The sequence below is a fragment of the Dermochelys coriacea genome, chromosome 10 (genome assembly GCF_009764565.3).
Source record: "Dermochelys coriacea isolate rDerCor1 chromosome 10, rDerCor1.pri.v4, whole genome shotgun sequence".
Classification (NCBI taxonomy): Eukaryota; Metazoa; Chordata; order Testudines; family Dermochelyidae; genus Dermochelys; species Dermochelys coriacea.
The window spans coordinates 10,405,993-10,425,255 of NC_050077.1; the positions used below are offsets into that span (position 1 = coordinate 10,405,993).

Below are 19,263 nucleotides of genomic sequence, written 5' to 3' on the forward strand. Positions count from 1 at the left end.
GTATTTTGAGGGTTGTTATGGCATTAAAACACCTTCCAATTAAAAACGGAAAGAAAGAGTGCTTCTGTAGAAGTGTAACTACACTTGAACATTACTGCAACTGACATTTCTACTCAGTGTAAAAGCACCATAATTTTCAACAAGGAGGTTTAAGTATTGGAATTATTGATCGTTTCTCGGCGTCCCAAGTTATGAGTCCCAAAGCCATTGTTTTACCTCAGTTAATTTACTGGCTCGAGACCCTAATCCTTTTTAGCCAACTACAGTTGTAGAAAGTATCCTAAAGCAAGGAACATGAAGAGAAGGAGCAGGGGCTATTTTGCCCAGCAGACAAGCAGCATTAATGTTACCCAGCTCTTATACCAAAATTCCAGTTACTTGTATTACATGTACAAAACAAAACTAAAAGAACAGCCCAATTTTCTAAAGGCGAAGGGGCAGCTCCTCAGCTGCTGTAAATGGTCATAGCTGACTAAAATCTACCCCAAAATGATAGGAATTGGTATTGGGTGCTTTGTTCAACAGAGGGTGCATTTATTTTTTCCAAGCTTGTACTCATTTTAAGCAGCTTCATATACTTTATGTACTGTGCACTCACCCATTGCCTGACATAAGAGGTCCACTGTTTTCTCCACCTCAGCCAAAATTCGACTCTCAGGCTCAGCAGTGAAATAGGGTGGCTCTTTAGAACAGAAAGGAAATAAACAACAAAATGAAAACTGAAGTTTATTTAAAGAATTTAATATAGTTTCCTCGCAAATGCTGTATTTAATATAGTATAATACAAATTGCCTAATTCATCTCCTGTTTGGGGATCATGGGAAGGTTTTTTGTTGTTTTTTGCTATGATGAATATGAATTTCAAAGATAGCTGAGCCAATGCCAATTTAAATTTAGGGTTTCACACCACAAATTAATACTCAGTGCAGGGGCTACTTTTCATTGTATAGGTTTGAATCATGGAATGTTTTAATTCTCTGTTTAGAAGGGCCATCCCAAGAGGTTCATAAAGGTTTATATTTACAACATACTATTTTATAGAATAGTTTGCTTCCGTATCTAAGCTAAACACCAGCTTCTCATGAAGTAATGAAGCATGTCAAATAAAGTGCCATACCATGTCAGTGACCCTATATCAGAAAGTAAGCACAGTATATTAAAAAAAAACCCTAACAGTTTTATTTGTTGAAAGCAAACAGATGTAATGCTTTAATTGAACATGCAGTAATAACCAACAAAATGGACAGTTTATCATTAGGACTAAACAAAAGACATTATAGGTTGCATTAAACAAAGACTAGACACGGGGGATTGTAGAACACACTGTCATGTAACTACTTAATCTATGCAGGATAAAATTTCAGGAGTATCGTGTCAAAGTCCCACAGGCATTAAGGTTGCAGTGATCATCATGGTAACTAAAAACTGTCATACTCTACTCAATGTGATTATCATCTGAGTACTGTTTTCAGAAGCATTTTATTTTATTATAACTACAATTCTATCATAGCATAACTAAGCACAAACACCATGCACTGATTGCCTCTTAAAAGAGTGGAAAATACAGAAAGGGGATATGATTTGCCATGCATTTTCCTCTTGAAGAATACAAGAAAAAGTGTAGTGGGTTAAAGACGGCCCAACGCAGCTTTAGGCTGTCTACATCTCAACCCCACCCAAACAACATATAAATAATTCCACGGTCCAGACTTGCACACTTGGTACTAACTAAATGGCATGACTTGTTTTCATAAATAGAATAAAATCATACAACAATCCCAATGTATATTACATTACAATATTAATTAACTATTCCTCTCAGTACTCCTGGTGGTATACTAAGTGTTGTTACACCCATTTTGCAGAGAGGTTAAGTGACATACTCATACCCACACATCAAGTCAGTAAAAGAACCACTGTTAGAACTCAGGACTCCAATCCCCCCTCCTCTGCTCCAACCACTAGAAAATGTTCTCTCCAATGTAGAGAAGTGGCATTCCTCTAAGGACCCATTACAGAAGTTACATTTCTATATTCCTTTTAAACAAAGTCAAAAAAATCAGTTTTCAAAGTTTATGCAGAGAATGAGGGGGAAAAGATGTGAAATTGTCTAGAAATCTACAAGGCAAAACCAATAAATTGAACTGTCCAAGTGATTTCTTACATTTTAATAATATAAATGTGTAAACCTTACTGATCCTGAATGCCCAGCTATATGAACACTGATAACACACATATTAAGATGTTATATATTGCATATGAAGTCTCGTTCATTACTCTAAACCACAAATTGAAAAGCTGAACATAAAACCAAAACTCATTGTAGGATCACAGTGCAGGTCATAGACGTCATGATTCAAAAAAGAAAAGGAGTACTTGTGGCACCTTAGAGACTAACAAATTTTCGTAAGCTACAGCTCACTTCATTGGATGCATTCGGTGGAAAATACAGTGGGGAGATTTATATACACACACAGAGAACATGAAACAATGGGTTTTATCATACACACTGTAAGGAGAGTGATCACTTAAGATGAGCTATTATCAGCAGGAAGGAGTAGGGGAAGGAGGAAAACCTTTTGTAGTGATAATCAAGGTGGGCCATTTTCAGCAGTTAACAAGAACGTCTGAGGAACAGTGGGGGGTGAAGTGGGGGGAGAAATAACATGGGGAAATAGTTTTACTTTATGTAATGACTCATCCACTCCCAATCTCTATTCAAGCCTATGTTAATTGTATCCAGTTTGCAAATTAATTCCAATTCAGCAGTCTCTTGTTGGAGTCTGTTTTTGAAGTTTTTTTGTTGAAGGATAGCCACTCTCAGGTCAGTAATCGTGTGACCAGAGAGATTGAAGTGTTCTGCACTGGTTTTTGAATGTTATAATTCTTGACGTCTGATTTGTGTCCATTTATTCTTTTACATAGAGAATGTCTATGTCCTGTGTCCAGTTTAACCAATGTACATGGCAGAGGGGCATTGCCGGCACATGATGGCATATATCACATTGGTAGATGCGCAGGTGAACGAGCCTCTGATAGTGTGGCTGATGTGATTAGGCCCTATGATGGTGTCTCCTGAATAGATATGTGGACAGAGTTGGCAACAGGCTTTGTTGCAAGGATAGGTTCCTGGGTTAGTGGTTCTGTTGTGTGGTGTGTGGTTGCTGGTGAGTATTTGCTTCAGGTTGGGGGGGGCTGTCTGTAAGCAAGGACTGGCCTGTCTCCCAGGATCTGTGGGAGTGATGGGTCGTCCTTCAGGATAGGTTGTAGATCCTTGATGATGCGTTGGAGAGGTTTTAGTTGGGGGCTGAAGGTGATGGCTAGTGGCGTTCTGTTATTTTCTTTATTGGGCCTGTCCTGTAGTAGGTGACTTCTGGGTACTCTTCTGGCTCTGTCAATCTGTTTCTTCACTTCAGCAGGTGGGTATTGTAGTTGTAAGAATGCATGATAGAGATCTTGTAGGTGTTTGTCTCTGTCTGAGGGGTTGGAGCAAATGCGGTTATATCGTAGAGCTTGGCTGTAGACAATGGATCGTGTGGTGTGATCTGGATGAAAGCTAGAGGCATGTAGGTAGGAATAGCGGTCAGTAGGGGTTTCCGATATAGGATATAGGGTTTATGTGACCATCGCTTATTAGCACCGTAGTGTCCAGGAAGTGGATCTCTTGTGTGGACTGGTCCAGGCTGAGGTTGATGGTGGGATGGAAATTATTGAAATCCTGGTGGAATTCCTCAAGGGCTTCTTTTCCATGGGTCCAGATGATGAAGATATCATCAATGTAGCACAAGTAGAGTGGGGCAGTAGGGGACGAGACTGAGGAAGCGTTGTTCTAAGTAAGCCATAAAAATGTTGGCATACTGTGGGGCATTGCGGGTACCCATAGCAATGCCACTGATTTGAAGGTATACATTGTCCCCAAATGTAAAATAGTTCTAAGGTGCCACAAGTACTCCTTTTCTTTTTTGCAAATACAGACTAACACGGCTGCTATTCTGAAACCTGTCATGATTCAAGTTGCTGAGCACTCTCTTTGCAATCCAGCAAAAGAACATGTTTAACTTTAAACACAAGAGTACCACAGTTGCAAACTCTTGTGACTTTTTTTGCAAATTTTGTTACATTTGGTCCCAATTCCTGCAATGAAGTTATTACATAAGAATCTCAACTTTCACTTAAAGAAAAAGAGTAAGTTTGTAGTCCTCATGGTTGTGAAGGAAAGCTTAAAAATGTGAAGTCTGAAGGCTCGAAACGCAGAAGACAAATAAAAGGAACCCAGAATTTATTTGTTAACATTTCATAATTTTAAAGTCAATCTGATGATTTCTGGAGATCTGATGCATGATATTTGAATGATCTGGGCTAGTAATATTAAAGTAGTTCATTGGCTTAATCGGGACTACTCACATGTTTAAAATAAAATGTTTTTAAGTGCTTTGCGAGACCAAGGATAGAGTGCTTAATACCTTGGACAACTGAACCCACAGTAAGCAGCCAAAAACCCTACATAATATATCACTGCAATTGCTACCAACTCGCACTGAATCATTTACATGTGTTTTTAGGCATACTTAAATGATTTTTTAGTACTATACGAAGTACTATAGGTTTACAGCCTTGGAAAGTGAACTCTGCTTATCTACAGAACAGGTACAGCATGGAAAACGATAATTTGGGCCCCAATCCTTTGAAACAGTGAAGTAGGTGCTTAGTGGCTTTGCTGGACTGGAGCCTTAGCCTCTTTGCCAGTGCAATGCAAGTTCCAGCTGCTAATTGCCAACATGACAACCAGTTATGATGGTGTTTTGTTTTGGGTTTTGTGGTGGTGTTTTGTTTTATTTTGTTTTTTTGATGACACAAATGTGTTCATTGAGACTAATAGCCATCAGATGGTAATAGATCTAGAACCAAATTCAAACTGGCAACCTAAAAGGAAAACATTCTATTTCCCTCTGAAATGGGCTTTTTTGAGTGTCATGAATTAGTATATGCCTGTATGTATCTATATCAAAGTACAACCTCCATTTTGTTTCATGAATACTATTTTGATTGTAAAACTGCATTGTGCCTTCCCTGTTGTCTTTTTTGCCTCCATCTTGAACTGGGATTCATAAAGGCACTGACAGAGGGCAATTCAAAGTAATCAGATTGTTAACCTGACACATCTTGTCCTGTTCAAATAGAAGCTCCCTTGGAGAATGAGTTAGCTACTGCCCAGATAAACCTTTTCTTCCAAGTGAGATCCCATGATGAAGGACTTGAAATCAATTATGGTAGTTACCTGACAAACTTTATAAAAGAAGGGCTCTCTCTCACCAGCCATTTTGGGAGGAATGACCAGAAACAAAAGCAGATTAAGACTGGGCAGAAGATGAAGGAAGAATGGAGGGTTCCAGGACCCTGAAAAGATTCTGACCAAATCCCAAAGAGCTTTTGGGAGTGGTGAGGAAACTGAGGCAGGGGTTTTCATCCAGACTTCGTTTTTCCCTATATCTGTGTATTTCTTTTGCTGTCTAAAATTAAAGGGTGTGTTTAAAAATTCCTTTGAAGAGTTGGTGTCACTTGGTGATACAGTCACATAACCATGGAAGAGGAAAACAATAAATTAGAGGGTCCACCCACAGCTTTGGAGGAACTCTGACAGCATGTGACAGCCACTGGGAAGGCTTGGGAGCTGGCTCTAGTTTCAGGGTCAAGGCAACTAGACCACAGGGTCCCCAGTGCCAAGAGTGATGTTGACACAGGATCTGCATCTGGGATGTGTGCCTAGACACCCAGTGTGATGTTGCACTCCATAATGCTTTATAGAAATATGTTTATGAGTGTAAATATGACATAACTGGAATATGTTTTATGCCATGTAACATATCTTTGCAAAGGTTATGTTCTACTGCATGTATTCATCCTATTCATATGCATGTATCGTTTTTATATCTGAAGTTATGAGCTTTGGCTCTATGCTTGTATTTAAAGTGTTTGCTGTAGAAAGTACCTAAGGCAGATTTGGTCAGCTCCCAGACTGCTGTGCTGGGCAACACAAAATGGGGAAGAGATGGCCAGCCCTCTGTAGAGATAGAGGTGGTTAGGGACTATTTAGAAAAGCTGGACGTGCACAAGTCCATGGGGCCGGACGAATTGCATCCGAGAGTGCTGAAGGAATTGGCGGCTGTGATTGCAGAGCCCTTGGCCATTATCTTTGAAAACTCGTGGCGAACGGGGGAAGTCCCGGATGACTGGAAAAAGGCTAATGTAGTGCCCATCTTTAAAAAAGGGAAGAAGGAGGATCCTGGGAACTACAGGCCGATCAGCCTCACCTCAGTCCCTGGAAAAATCATGGAGCAGGTCCTCAAAGAATCAATCCTGAAGCACTTAGAGGAGAGGAAAGTGATCAGGAACAGTCAGCATGGATTCACCAAGGGAAGGTCATGCCTGACTAATCTAATCGCCTTTTATGATGAGATTACTGGTTCTGTGGATGAAGGGAAAGCAGTGGATGTATTGTTTCTTGACTTTAGCAAAGCTTTTGACACGGTCTCCCACAGCATTCTTGTCAGCAAGTTAAGGAAGTATGGGCTGGATGAATGCACTATAAGGTGGGTAGAAAGCTGGCTAGATTGTCGGGCTCAACGGGTAGTGATCAATGGCTCCATGTCTAGTTGGCAGCCGGTGTCAAGTGGAGTGCCCCAGGGGTCGGTCCTGGGGCCCGTTTTGTTCAATATCTTCATAAATGATCTGGAGGATGGTGTGGATTGCACTCTCAGCAAATTTGCGGATGATACTAAACTGGGAGGAGTGGTAGATACGCTGGAGGGGAGGGATAGGATACAGAAGGACCTAGACAAATTGGAGGAGTGGGCCAAAAGAAATCTAATGAGGTTCAATAAGGATAAGTGCAGGGTCCTGCACTTAGGATGGAAGAATCCAATGCACCGCTACAGACTAGGGACCGAATGGCTCGGCAGCAGTTCTGCGGAAAAGGACCTAGGGGTGACAGTGGACGAGAAGCTGGATATGAGTCAGCAGTGTGCCCTTGTTGCCAAGAAGGCCAATGGCATTTTGGGTTGTATAAGTAGGGGCATAGCGAGCAGATCGAGGGACGTGATCGTTCCCCTCTATTCGACACTGGTGAGGCCTCATCTGGAGTACTGTGTCCAGTTTTGGGCCCCACACTACAGGAAGGATGTGGATAAATTGGAAAGAGTACAACGAAGGGCAACGAAAATGATTAGGGGTCTAGAGCACATGACTTATGAGGAGAGGCTGAGGGAGCTGGGATTGTTTAGTCTGCAGAAGAGAAGAATGAGGGGGGATTTGATAGCTGCTTTCAACTACCTGAAAGGGGGTTTCAAAGAGGATGGCTCTAGACTGTTCTCAATGGTAGCAGATGACAGAACGAGGAGTAATGGTCTCAAGTTGCAATGGGGGAGGTTTAGATTGGATATTAGGAAAAACTTTTTCACTAAGAGGGTGGTGAAACACTGGAATGCGTTACCTAGGGAGGTGGTAGAATCTCCTTCCTTAGAGGTTTTTAAGGTCAGGCTTGACAAAGCCCTAGCTGGGATGATTTAACTGGGACTTGGTCCTGCTTTGAGCAGGGGGTTGGACTAGATGACCTTCTGGGGTCCCTTCCAACCCTGATATTCTATGATTCTATGATTCTAACATAGTGTGAAGGGATTATTCAAGTCAATGGAAGTACTTGGCTAACAATGGACCTTGATAGATGAATCTGAGCTTTCCTGGGAACGTTCGGGCTAACATGTGGGCAATGGTTCGGCCTGTAGAGAACTAAGTCATGCATGGACATGTGACTTGCCCATGTGACTCCAAAACTCCATCTTGTAGCGGTGATTCTACACAGGGGGAGAGAGCGGTTTCTACCCTCAAGAGAGAGAATATATAAGTCCCTGGAAATCCCTCCATTTTGTCTTCAGCTGGCTCAAGTGATAGCCTCTCCACCCCAAAGGATGCCTGAAAGAAACTGCAACAAAGGACAGTAACTACAGGGGTGTGAGTGATTGCTGGACCTGGACTAGGTGGAAGTCTAGTCTGTAAAAGAAGATTATTGGAACATCTCTGAGGGTGAGATTTACCTGCATTTAGTTTCTTACTGTATTAGGCTTAGACTTGTGTGTTTTATTTTATTTTGCTTGGTAATTTACTTTGTTCTGTCTATTACTTGGAACCACTTAAATCCTACTTTTTAATATTTAATAAAATCACTTAACTCATTAACCCAGAGCAAGCAATTAATTCCTGGGGGAGCAAACAGCTGTGTATATCTCTCCATCAGTGTTATAGAGGGCCAACAATTTACGAGTTTACCCTTTATAGGCTTTATACAGAGTAAAACGGATTTATTTGGGGTGTGGATCCCATTGGGAACTGGATATCTGGGTGTTGGAGACAGGAGCACTTCTTAAGCTGTTTTCAGTTAAGCCTGCAGCTTTTGGGAGACGTGGTTCAGACCTGAGTCTGGGTTTGTAACAGGCTAGTGTGTCTGGCACAACCAGGCAGGGCTCATGTCTACTCTTTCCAGATGCTTTAGGTAATCTCTCCAAAGATTTTCCCTTTCTGAGCCCTTGAACTCAAGTCTGGGCAAGTCAAGTGGCTTTTATATTCAAGGTAACTCCCAGAATTTCCTGCCTTGAAAGGGCCATGTATTGTATTTTTATTTCCTCTATGAAAAAACAGAATCCTTAACTAAAATTCCCTCCTCTGGTTTCTAGGCTTGGTTTGTGGTGTCTTTGCTTCTTACTTTGAGGGGAGTCATGATGGGCCACCTATCTGTGACTGGCAACCAAACTGTAGTTCATCTCAGCTTCCAACCAGGTCAGCCCTCTGTATTAACTTTATAATTGTTTTCAGATTGGCCTCTGAATCCTGTGGACTCACAATGCTGTACCCTTGGTGCCTGATAAAACTCCATGCAGCCTTCACAAAAGGGGCAAGGCCTAGACGTCTCTCCCATCTTTTGTTCCATATTGCCCCCTAGGAGCTTATTCTTGGAAATAAACATACCCAGCTAGGATACAAAACCTCTCTCAAGAGAAAACAAAGAAGGAAAACAAAAATAAAAGAAAGAAAATGCTGGCCAAAGCTTCCAGCTACAGAAAGAATACTGAAGAAAGATTAATCTTCCATCATGTAATTTTCCTCTGTTCCATCATATTTTCTTCAATTCCCTTATACTTGGCACAAAATTTTATACTGCTACTCTGTCCTAAAAGACTATTCTGATGTATTTGTATTGCTGCTTCTCTCTCTCTCTCTCTCATTTTGTTCAGATTTTGTTTTCAATCTCTGTCTGCTTTAAAGCACAATCATTTTCATTTTCCACACTTTCTCCGTCCTGGAATTTATAATCTCTCATAGAAAAAGTCAGTTTAAAAATAACTGTTAAAGTAATTTGAAGAACTGGCGCAAATTTTTGGATTTTTGAAAAACTGGATTTTTGAAAATTAGCTCAGTTTTTAAATGAGTTTGGTCATGAGCAGACTCTTTCAATAACAATCTTCAGATGGTTAGTGGTAAAATAAATATGCTTTTATCTAGTCTGCAACAAATCTTCCCCAAACTGTTACTCTGCGAACTGAGGAACATGCTACCCTTTAAAAAATTTCTAACATCTGCAGCTAATAAAACCAGAATTTGGAACTGCCTCAGTTTATCTTTGCTGAAATAATATGAAGATGTCAGAAGGAGCGTTTCCACCTTCACTGGAAAATGGCAGTGTAGCAAGAGGCTAGCAGGCTTTATACTTGTGAATGCACTGTTCTAATACACTATGTATTCAGATTTTGCAAATTCTATGTGTGATTTTAATATACAACTCAAGTGTACTTTAAAAAGAACATTCTTGCAGGTTCTACTAGGGGTTTAAATTGACCACAAGCCCTTCAGCATTGGATTCTTTTGGCTTCTATTAAAAATCGGCAGGAGCTAGAGATGCTCAGTACCTCTGGAACGGGCTCTTAGTTGCATGACATATTGATTGGGGAATGGAAAGAATCATGTGTTTTATAACATTTTGTCTATTTTAAATCTGTTTAATGTTCTTGATATCTTCTCCTTGTTGCTGTTCAATATGGTAATTGCAGGGTCTACCTAGCCAGGTATGCATCCATCCAGTACTTATATGGCTCTCATCACTATATCGTCTGAGCATGTGCATTTGATATATCATAATAACTTAAAAAATAAAAACTGTTCAATTAACACAGTTTTTTGTTGTAAGCATGAGATTGCTCATTAAATTAATTCCATATTATCCTGCCCAGAAGTGCAGCTCTTGATGTGATATGGTATCAATTTGTGCATTCTACAAATATTTTATACATGTAAATAGACAGACATACTTGAGTCCCTGTAAGTGCTACTAAAACAGATTTTAATAATGTAAGTGATTGGGAAACACCTCGAAAGAAAGCTCAGAGAAAGAATATCCCATTAGCAGAAGGAGCCTCTGCTGTTTGAGTCTTGTCTCCAGTTTCCTCCAGAATCCATTCCCTTGCTAATTAAACAGTGGCTCTGTTCCATTTTGGAACTCTGAGGTTGAATAGTTCTTTCATGAATTAATTACTAATCCCTTGATTCTGCTTCCTGTTTGGAATTAGACATCCATCCTGCTGTTCAAGAAACTCATAAATAAAGAAACGTAACAGGTAATGCTGACACATTGAGTAAACACCTGCAACTAGAGTGTCTTGTTCCATCAGGACAAAATAAAAGTAATTGGTAACCAATTTGTTTCTGCTTTCTTTCATCTGTTTGTTCATATCTACGGCTCTTTTCATAACTTCATTCCCTGACGGCCCCCTAATACTGGGATAGAAATAAATAAAACATCTAACAAGAAGAGAGTAGACATGCTCCTAATCAAAGGTGGCATCACCATTTTATTATGAGTCCCCAATGATTTTTTTTCTCAGTTTCAGTTTAACTATATTTAAGTACCTTTTACACTGAGAGGCTGCTTTAGGTATTACAGTAGGCAGGATCTGACAGCATAGCAGCAAAATTAAACTCGTCACAATAAAATCTTATGAATAAAAAAGGGCTTAAATCAAAATCATAAATAAATGAATTGTGTCCCTGCTCCTTAAAGGAAGAGAGGCCGCAAGGTAATAATGGTAAGAAATTGTATACAGAGGAAAGAAGCTGGAACTGAAGTTCATATAGGAGGATCTAAATATAAATGGAAAGAGTGCTGCAAAATGAAACTGGAACACATCTTGCTAGAGGAAGGAGCTATTTCTCATCTTACATAAAGTGCCTTAAAGCACTTTTACAGAACGGAGCCTATATGCGAGAGTCTTACAATATAACATTTTCCATTTAAACTATAATGTGCAATAAGTACTATATGTATCACTTCTGATCAACATCAACAGCCAGGGTGTCATTAACAAAGCAATAATCTACCTATCTAGGATACTTGTACGGCTGTCGTTTGTCCTGATATCTGATAAAGAATCAAATTAGATCCAGAGTCTGAAATCAGCAGTGGCTTGTAATTCAAAAGCTTCTCTTTTCTTTTCCTTTTAAGAAATCCCACCAAGCTTGATAAAGTATCCAATGTGCTCAACAAAAAAACCTGATGCTAGCAGAGACTTTCATTTAGTCACCAACATTTAGAAAAGCTCCATATTTAAAGGACTGGAGCAAAACTACTGTATTATTACAGTATGCATTCTCTTATCAAGCCAGACACAATTCTGCATTTCTTTAGTTGTTTCCCCAATGAGCATCCCTACACCTCGATTTGCAAGATCTTTATTTCCTCTGAATTGTAACCAGACTGCTCCTGCCTAATCCGTTCAATAAAGCCACAGGTTTAATGCTTGAGCCTTCACAATATCTTCCAAAGTGATGGATAATGGATCTTGTTGAGGCCTGATCTTCCCAGGTGTTTAGGCCCTCCTGTGTGGTAATGAGCACCCCCACTGGAATCAGTGGGAGTTTAGCACCTAGAGCAGCTTCAAAGATTGAGCCACAATTAATTAGTCAAGGGCCACATGGGCAACCCCAGCTGGAGAAAGCTTAATTTACACACACACACACACACACACACACACACACACACACGTTGCTAATTAGCAAAAACTGGAAAAGAAACATAAAAAAGTCCATGATAAATTCATGGGCATTTAGTAAGCTGCTATAGTTTAAAAGTTTAGCCTGAATGTAACAATGCACCTTTAAGTATTAGAGCCCAGAGACTAGCAGAGACATGCAGTGCTTAATTTGTGCCAGGGCTGAGCCCCATCACCTCTAGGCTTGGTAGTTCATAGCCCCAGCACAATTGGGCTTGCTGCATCAGTTATGAATGTAAAAAAATTGCTTGAGCCCCAGCACCTCTTTCATTACAAATTAAGCACTGGAGACATGGCTTGTTACACTGAAGTTCAACTTTCGTCTTTCTCTTTCTCATTTAAAATCGGCCAGCACATGTGCCTGGGAATGTCCTTCACCCTGGGACTAGAATTTGCAAAGGGCAATATACAAAAGCTCTCCTAAAAGATCCTCTTGCAAAAACAGCAACATGACATGTTAAAGCGAGAAGTAAGCAAGTTGGAAGTTAATCAGGATTTAATGTAGCTAAAAGCCAAGATGTGGAAGCTTCATGATAAGGATTTTACTACTGGGTTTCCCCAGCTTCACAATTACATTTAAGTTTCAAAGGGTATTCAGAGTCACATCAATGCTTAAAAAAAGTATGGTTAATTAATTTATATTCATGGAGACGAACAGCAGAATTAATTTGGAAGAAAATCCCACTTCACCTTGTTTGTCCCATTCACTGAGGAGAGGTTCAGATGTAAGGTTGATGAAATATTAAAATATCAATTCTATTTCCTATTATACCTGAGTCCAAACCCTGCTTTACTATAAAAGAGACTGCTTTCAGAATTACCCATTATAGAGAGGAAGGCCTTTGCTCTTGCTGGTTCAACAGTGCTGTCTTTCAACTCTGCCTCACAGAAGTACATCCCAATATCAGCAGTGGTTGGATTGGTGATAGTAAGACGTCTCTCAAAACTGTTAACCCCACTGCTTATTTTTATTCCATTTCTCTTCCAGATCATGCTCAGTTTCTCAACAGGTCTGTGGGAGTAAAAAACATTCAGATTATCACTGAGAATACACAGAGAATATAACTCACCTAACTCTCCCAATATCCCTGGCAGATTGATCGACACTTAAAAATAAATTCAGACATAACTCTGAGGTCTTAATCACACATCAAGAGTACAGACTGCTCAAGTACTACTGAACAAAGATGGCTAATTATTATAGCAATAAGAAAAGGAGTACTTGTGGCACCGGTGCCACAAGTACTCCTTTTCTTTTTGCGAATACAGACTAACACGGCTGCTACTCTGAAACCTGTTATTATAGCAATGGAACTTAAGCACTAATGATTTGGTTTGTCTAAGCAAACAACATTAAAAATAAATACTACTATGGGACTCAGCTACATGGGAGAGGCTTTCATTATAGCACAGTTACAGAGGTAGCACTAACTGTATCAAAAACATCTCTGACTTCAGAGGGAGAGGAAATCAGCTGGACCTCTTATCATCCAAAGGCCCCAGCCCTTTATCTCTCTTAGGATTCGAGCCTACTCCCAATACTCAATTGGCTTTCGCAGGAACAATTTCTAGCCTTTAGTGAGATTCCTAACCTACACTCTACATTATGGTGTGTACAAAAAGTTAATTGTAAAAACTGTAAGCTGAGAACAGCTGTAACAGATAACTGCAGTATTCTGCCTTGTTCAGTTTATCTGTGTGGGGTGAGGAAAATAGGAGGATCCCCTTCATAATTTAGTGTAGAATATGAATCTATAACTATCATAGGATTAACCCCTAACATTATGGATGCCTGTTACAGAGTGTTTGCTGATGGGCCAATGTCACATTTCTACCTTCTCATTTTTACTCTGTTGCAGCATAAATAAAGGTGGGAAAGTAATTATGTCGAGTTTCTTATTTTCCCAGAAATAATCTACGTGTTAAACAAGTAATATGGATTCCTTATCAGTCATGCAAAGCAAGCTGTGTGCTACGTTCTGCTTATTATAACCATGAAATTAATAAAAAAGAGGTTCTCACTCCATTTTTAGCAGAGGACAGTTCCTTATTATTACTACTACTATATTTACAATACCTTGCATTGGCCACACATTCCAGTGTGATTTCACTGCTCCCTGCTACCACACTGGTGTTGCGTGGAGGGACTACAATGACAGGAGCCATGGTGTCAGACACATTGTTGGCATCTACAAAGGGCAGAAAAAAAACCTTGTGAAAACACTGTACTTTTGCAAACAGCAATGACTTAAACATTCCAGGAAAGGATCTCAGAAAATGACAGAGCTGCAAATTTCACTCTTCAACCTTATCATGCATCTTAATCTCCTCATTAGAAGGAGATCTTCAGTATGGTCATTTTCATTTACTTTCATTATATTGTACAAACACACACTTTCAAAATGCCCTGCTGACAATAATTCAAAACACATAACTCACAAGGACTACTCCCAAATATAAAGCAAACAAATTAAGCATCCTAAATATTTTCAACTGCTGAGCACTTATTTTTATCAAACCCTCGCTGACTTATATTTTAAGACCTTTTCATGTTTTGTTTAATCTTACAACTTCCATACCATTTCAAAAAAGCCTGCCAGTACTTGCATTAGTTCTTTAAAAAGATTTTGTACACCAGGGAGCAAATATGAAATTAACAAAGGAACATATCACAGCAACTTCAATCCATTTTTTCTTATCAGAGAAGTAAATAACCCAAATCTGCTTCTCTTTTGTGAGGCATCAAACTGTAAATAATTTAGCTTATGCAACAGTCAGTAGACACTAGAAAAATGATAAAAAGGCTGGTGCCTTACTTGTTTCATTTTAAAATGTTCTGTACATGCATTTAATAAGTGAATTAAAATGCCAAAGTGTTATTGCCTTGCTTCTAGCTATTCATTTGGAGGGGAGGAAAGGGTGGGAGGGTAACTTGAATAAAAGAATAATGAAAGATTTCCAAAAATAAAGAATTCAATAAAGGAATTATAGAGAAAAGAAATGAAAATACATCTAAACTGAGGCAAATCCAAACTGGCTCATCAAACGCTTTATGCTAAGGAGGCTTACCAATGCAAAATCCATCATTATGGGTAATGACAATGGGAAACCGGCAAATAAAAGGTACCAAACTCTGCTGTCTCTGACACAATGATATAGCCACAAAGAGCAGAAAATGGAAAGAAATTTCTGTGTTTATCTAGTGCTTCAAAAAATCTTTGATTCTCTCCTTCACATTTTGGACGGAACAGGCTTTTAGTAGAAGGTCCCATAGACATTTAAAATGAGAGTGGGTGGATGAGAAGAGAAGAAAGCAACATTTTGCAAAACAAATATTCTAAATCTCACAGTGACAAGATTTTTACTCTTTAACACATTCTCAGCCGACTGTGGAAGGCACAGAATGAGAGAAGAAAGCATGTAGTTCAGCCTCAGGCCCCAGAAGTACTTAAGTCCATCCCTGTTCACAACAGCACTTAAGCAAGTGTTCAACTTCGGGCCTGTGCCAAAGTGGCATCCTCAGCAGAGGTGCTTTCCTGAAGTAAGCATTTAGTAATTCCTCCTTTTCACTGTATTTATACCCACAGCAAACCACTAACAGTTATAGCCAAAGATCCCATAAAGATTTAAATTGTTGGTGATTTTTAATTCTGTTTCAATTCAGAACTCTTTTCGCAAAATCACTGGGACTGCTGGGCTGGCTATTAGCAGGTGGTAAATAACTGTTCTCTGCTGGTTTTGTGTGAGGGGAAAGTTAGCAGAAGTAAATGCTGAAAGGTCAACAAGCAGGGTACTAATTTGCATTATTTACTACTTACTCCACCTATAAAAGGAGCAAACCATGTTCACTGCTGATCAGCACCTTTGGAGGACTGGCTCACACCACTCCAAAAACAACCAAAGAATAGAAGTAGGCTTTGTGCTACTGTCCAGGAGTTCACCATATGAAACAGGCTCTTTGTGCAATAAACAGATAAGCACAAGAGCTAGAAGTGCACTTTATTTTCCTTGCAACAAGAGTAATATAGGCAAGGCTTCATTTACTTCTTTATTACTAATTGTAATGAGAACACTAATGAATAGAATTTTAGCCATATTCACACAATGTCCTAGAATAAATCTATTAGAAGAATTAGCCGTCTGATAATGGTTTTTGAACATGTGGGGTTAAGAAGATACAGATCTGGATCTAGTATATTTCTTTTGAATCATGACATAAAAAGCCAATATTCTTCTAACTGTTATCTAATGGAAAGTTAATGTGCCTGTTACTATATCCAGTATAATATGCTGTATTCTCACATTATATGGGGCTCATCACAATGCTTGGTGCTTGGTTGCTAGGTACTATACCTAGCAATGTCAGTTGCGAAATAATACGTAGAAATACATAGAACACTGAATTTTCAAAGCACTGTACAAACATTAACTGGGCAGCATACAAATTTGTAGTTCATACTCAAGCACAGTCAAAAAGTTCCATTTGTACAACTAAAGAGTCACCTGCTGAAATACACTATGGCCCTGATCCTGCAAATGGGTCTCAGCAGGGGCATTCACATGGTTCTCTTTGCAGGACGGAATCCATAATATTTCATTGTGTGTGGTCAATACATGATGAAGCAAGACTAAAGGCTCTCAGAAAGTATAAATCTCAACACTACTGTAACCATGTACTGGATACCTATGTGCCCATAATATGCCTTAAGGGAAATCCTTTTGTAGAAACCTACAAAGTACAATTTCAGAAAGTACCAGAACATCTAAATTTAGATAGAAAGGAAATAATACCATAGAAACAGCATGTAAACCATTTTTCAATGCAACCTGGGAGAAGTGGACCAAAAATTTCAGATAGGTAAGATAGAAACTGTTCAGGTTTTCTATGCACCGTTGTTGTGGCCATGTTGGTCCCAGGATAATAGAGACAAGATGGGTGAGGTAATATCTTTTATTGGACCAACTACTGTTGGTGAGAGACACGACCTTTCGAGTTTACACAAAGGTCTTTTTCAGGTCTGGGAAACTAACTCAAAGTGTCACTGCTAAATACAAGATGGAACAGATTGTTTAGCAAAAGTAGATAACACATATTTCAAGGGACCATTCGAGATAAAGTGACCCATTAACAACTCTCCGGTCATAGAGAGGGAAGGAAGGGGGGGAGTGTTAGTTTGTTGCAGATTGTTGTAGTAAGCCATAAATCCAGTATCTTTATTTCAGTCGTTCTCCTACTGCGAGTCGGGACTCCAAAGTAGGTCATGACCCCATTTTAATGGGGATGCCAAGGCTGGCATTAGAGTTTCTGGGGCCTGGGACCAAAGCCCAAGCTTAACTGCCCGGGGCCAGGGCCAGGGCCAAAATCCAAGGGCTTCAGCCCTGAATGGCAGAGCTCAGGTTACAGGCCCCCCACCTGGGATTGAAGTCCTTTGGCTTCAGCTTTGGTCCCAACACCAGTGGCGGTGGGGCTCAGGCTTCAGCGTTGATCCCAACACCCATGGCGGTGGGGCTCAGGCTTTGGCTTTGGGCCCCCTACCTGGGGTGGCAGGCTCAGGCCCGCCCAGGTCTCAGTTTCTCCTCCTGGGGTCATGTAATAAAGTGATCATGCTGGATCTGCCTCCTCCCGCACCTTGTGCCTGCAGGAATCAGGTGTCACCAGCCCTGAAGTAGTGCAGAAGGCCCTCTGCTGTGAGGGATCTGCTCACTCACTCCTGTGACGTCGGAACTGGAGAGGACTCACGTCACAGCTGCGGGGCTGGTGATACCCAGTCCCTGCAAGCATGCTCACTGTCACCAATTGATATTTTTTTTGGTCACTTTCAGTGCATCAGCTGAAATGTACAATTACAGACAGTTATAGATTAAAATCGACTCCTACACCAAGCCTACTCATGAGAAATGCAGTCACCTCAAACTAGTGGCAATCAAGATTGCATCACATGCAATCAAATTCTTTCACCGTGTATTATATACAGTATATATTTTACAAAAGTACACCCAATTTTTAATGAAAAGTGAAGTACCCCTCAAATACTGAAATCGTAAAAGCAATAACATATTTTGTAAAACTCTGATCCTTCAAACACTTCTGCATGTGCTTAACTTCGGGCATGTCACTAGTTCCATTGAATTCAATAGGAAGGCTCATGTGCCTGAGGTTAAGCACAAGCAGAAGTGTTTTCAGGATCCAGAGCTTTCTATAAGAAAACAGAAATACATTAATCATGTAAACCCATAGCTCTTATGCAAGACAATATTTTATGTGAGCTGTTTCCATTGTCTGACAAATTTGAAGAAGACTTATAGACAATATAGACAAACTAACAAGAGCTTAGCAGAAACATGAAATAATGAAATAAGCTAAAATCCACTGTATAAATATGTCCAAATGTTTAAACACTTAACAGCCTTACACATTTTTAAAAAGTATTTTTTTCTTTGTAATGACTTTCATGCAGACAGAAAGAACTGTTAGTTTTAGCCCTAGGGAAAGATTAATGGAGAACTGAACTCCACCCACCAGGAAACTTGCCTCAGATACCCTGGCAACAAGGCTAGTTATATATTATATTACATATGACAGAGCATATAATACAGAGCTGAGAAGCTTTTGAAATCTTTGAGGGAGTTCTCTAGAGTCCAATTCGCAGGAGTAATAAGAGACAATTTATGGGGCTCCACAGAGATTTAATTTACCTATAGAAAATACATTTTGGGCAAGATCTTGGCTTTTTAAGTCAGAGCCCTGTGTGGGGGATGGTGCAGGGTCACACTGCCCCAAAAGAGGCACCAGAGTGATTGGACCTCATGCTGGCGCAATCTCTCCAGGTCACTCCTTGCACTCAGGGAGCAAGCACTCTGCTCCGTCATTCCCCACAGTGCACCAGTCCTGTATTGACAGGCTAGGAGAGGGCATAGAGTCATGTCCCAACTCTTTTTCCAGGATCCTGCTCTGAGGAAAAGCAGAAGTGAACAGTCGTTGTTCTCCCCAGATGCAGGGAATACAAGGACTGCTCTTGTGAGTGACCTCTTCCTGCCTGTATAAAGAGGGGAGAGGGTCTTTGCTTTCTCCTCTGCTCCTGCGCAAGTTCATGAACCAGGCTTGTATTTTAAGAACATTCCAGAAATAAATTCTTTACATTGTCCCATGTAGTGTTGAGGAAATTAAGAC

The 19,263-nt window shown here is 40.0% G+C and overlaps 1 protein-coding gene across 2 annotated transcripts in view; it reads right to left on the minus strand.

The window, feature by feature from the left end:
- Positions 1-19,263, minus strand: part of SDK1 (sidekick cell adhesion molecule 1) — a 684,215-nt gene that overhangs the window by 218,500 nt on the left and 446,452 nt on the right. For both annotated transcript variants that reach the window (XM_043493256.1, XM_038420360.2), the window contains exons 7-9: positions 14,170-14,281; positions 12,914-13,104; positions 599-682 (exon numbers count right to left, since the gene is read on the minus strand). In XM_043493256.1, the coding sequence (XP_043349191.1) occupies positions 599-682; positions 12,914-13,104; positions 14,170-14,281 (387 nt within the window). The remainder of the gene's footprint in view (positions 1-598; positions 683-12,913; positions 13,105-14,169; positions 14,282-19,263) is intronic.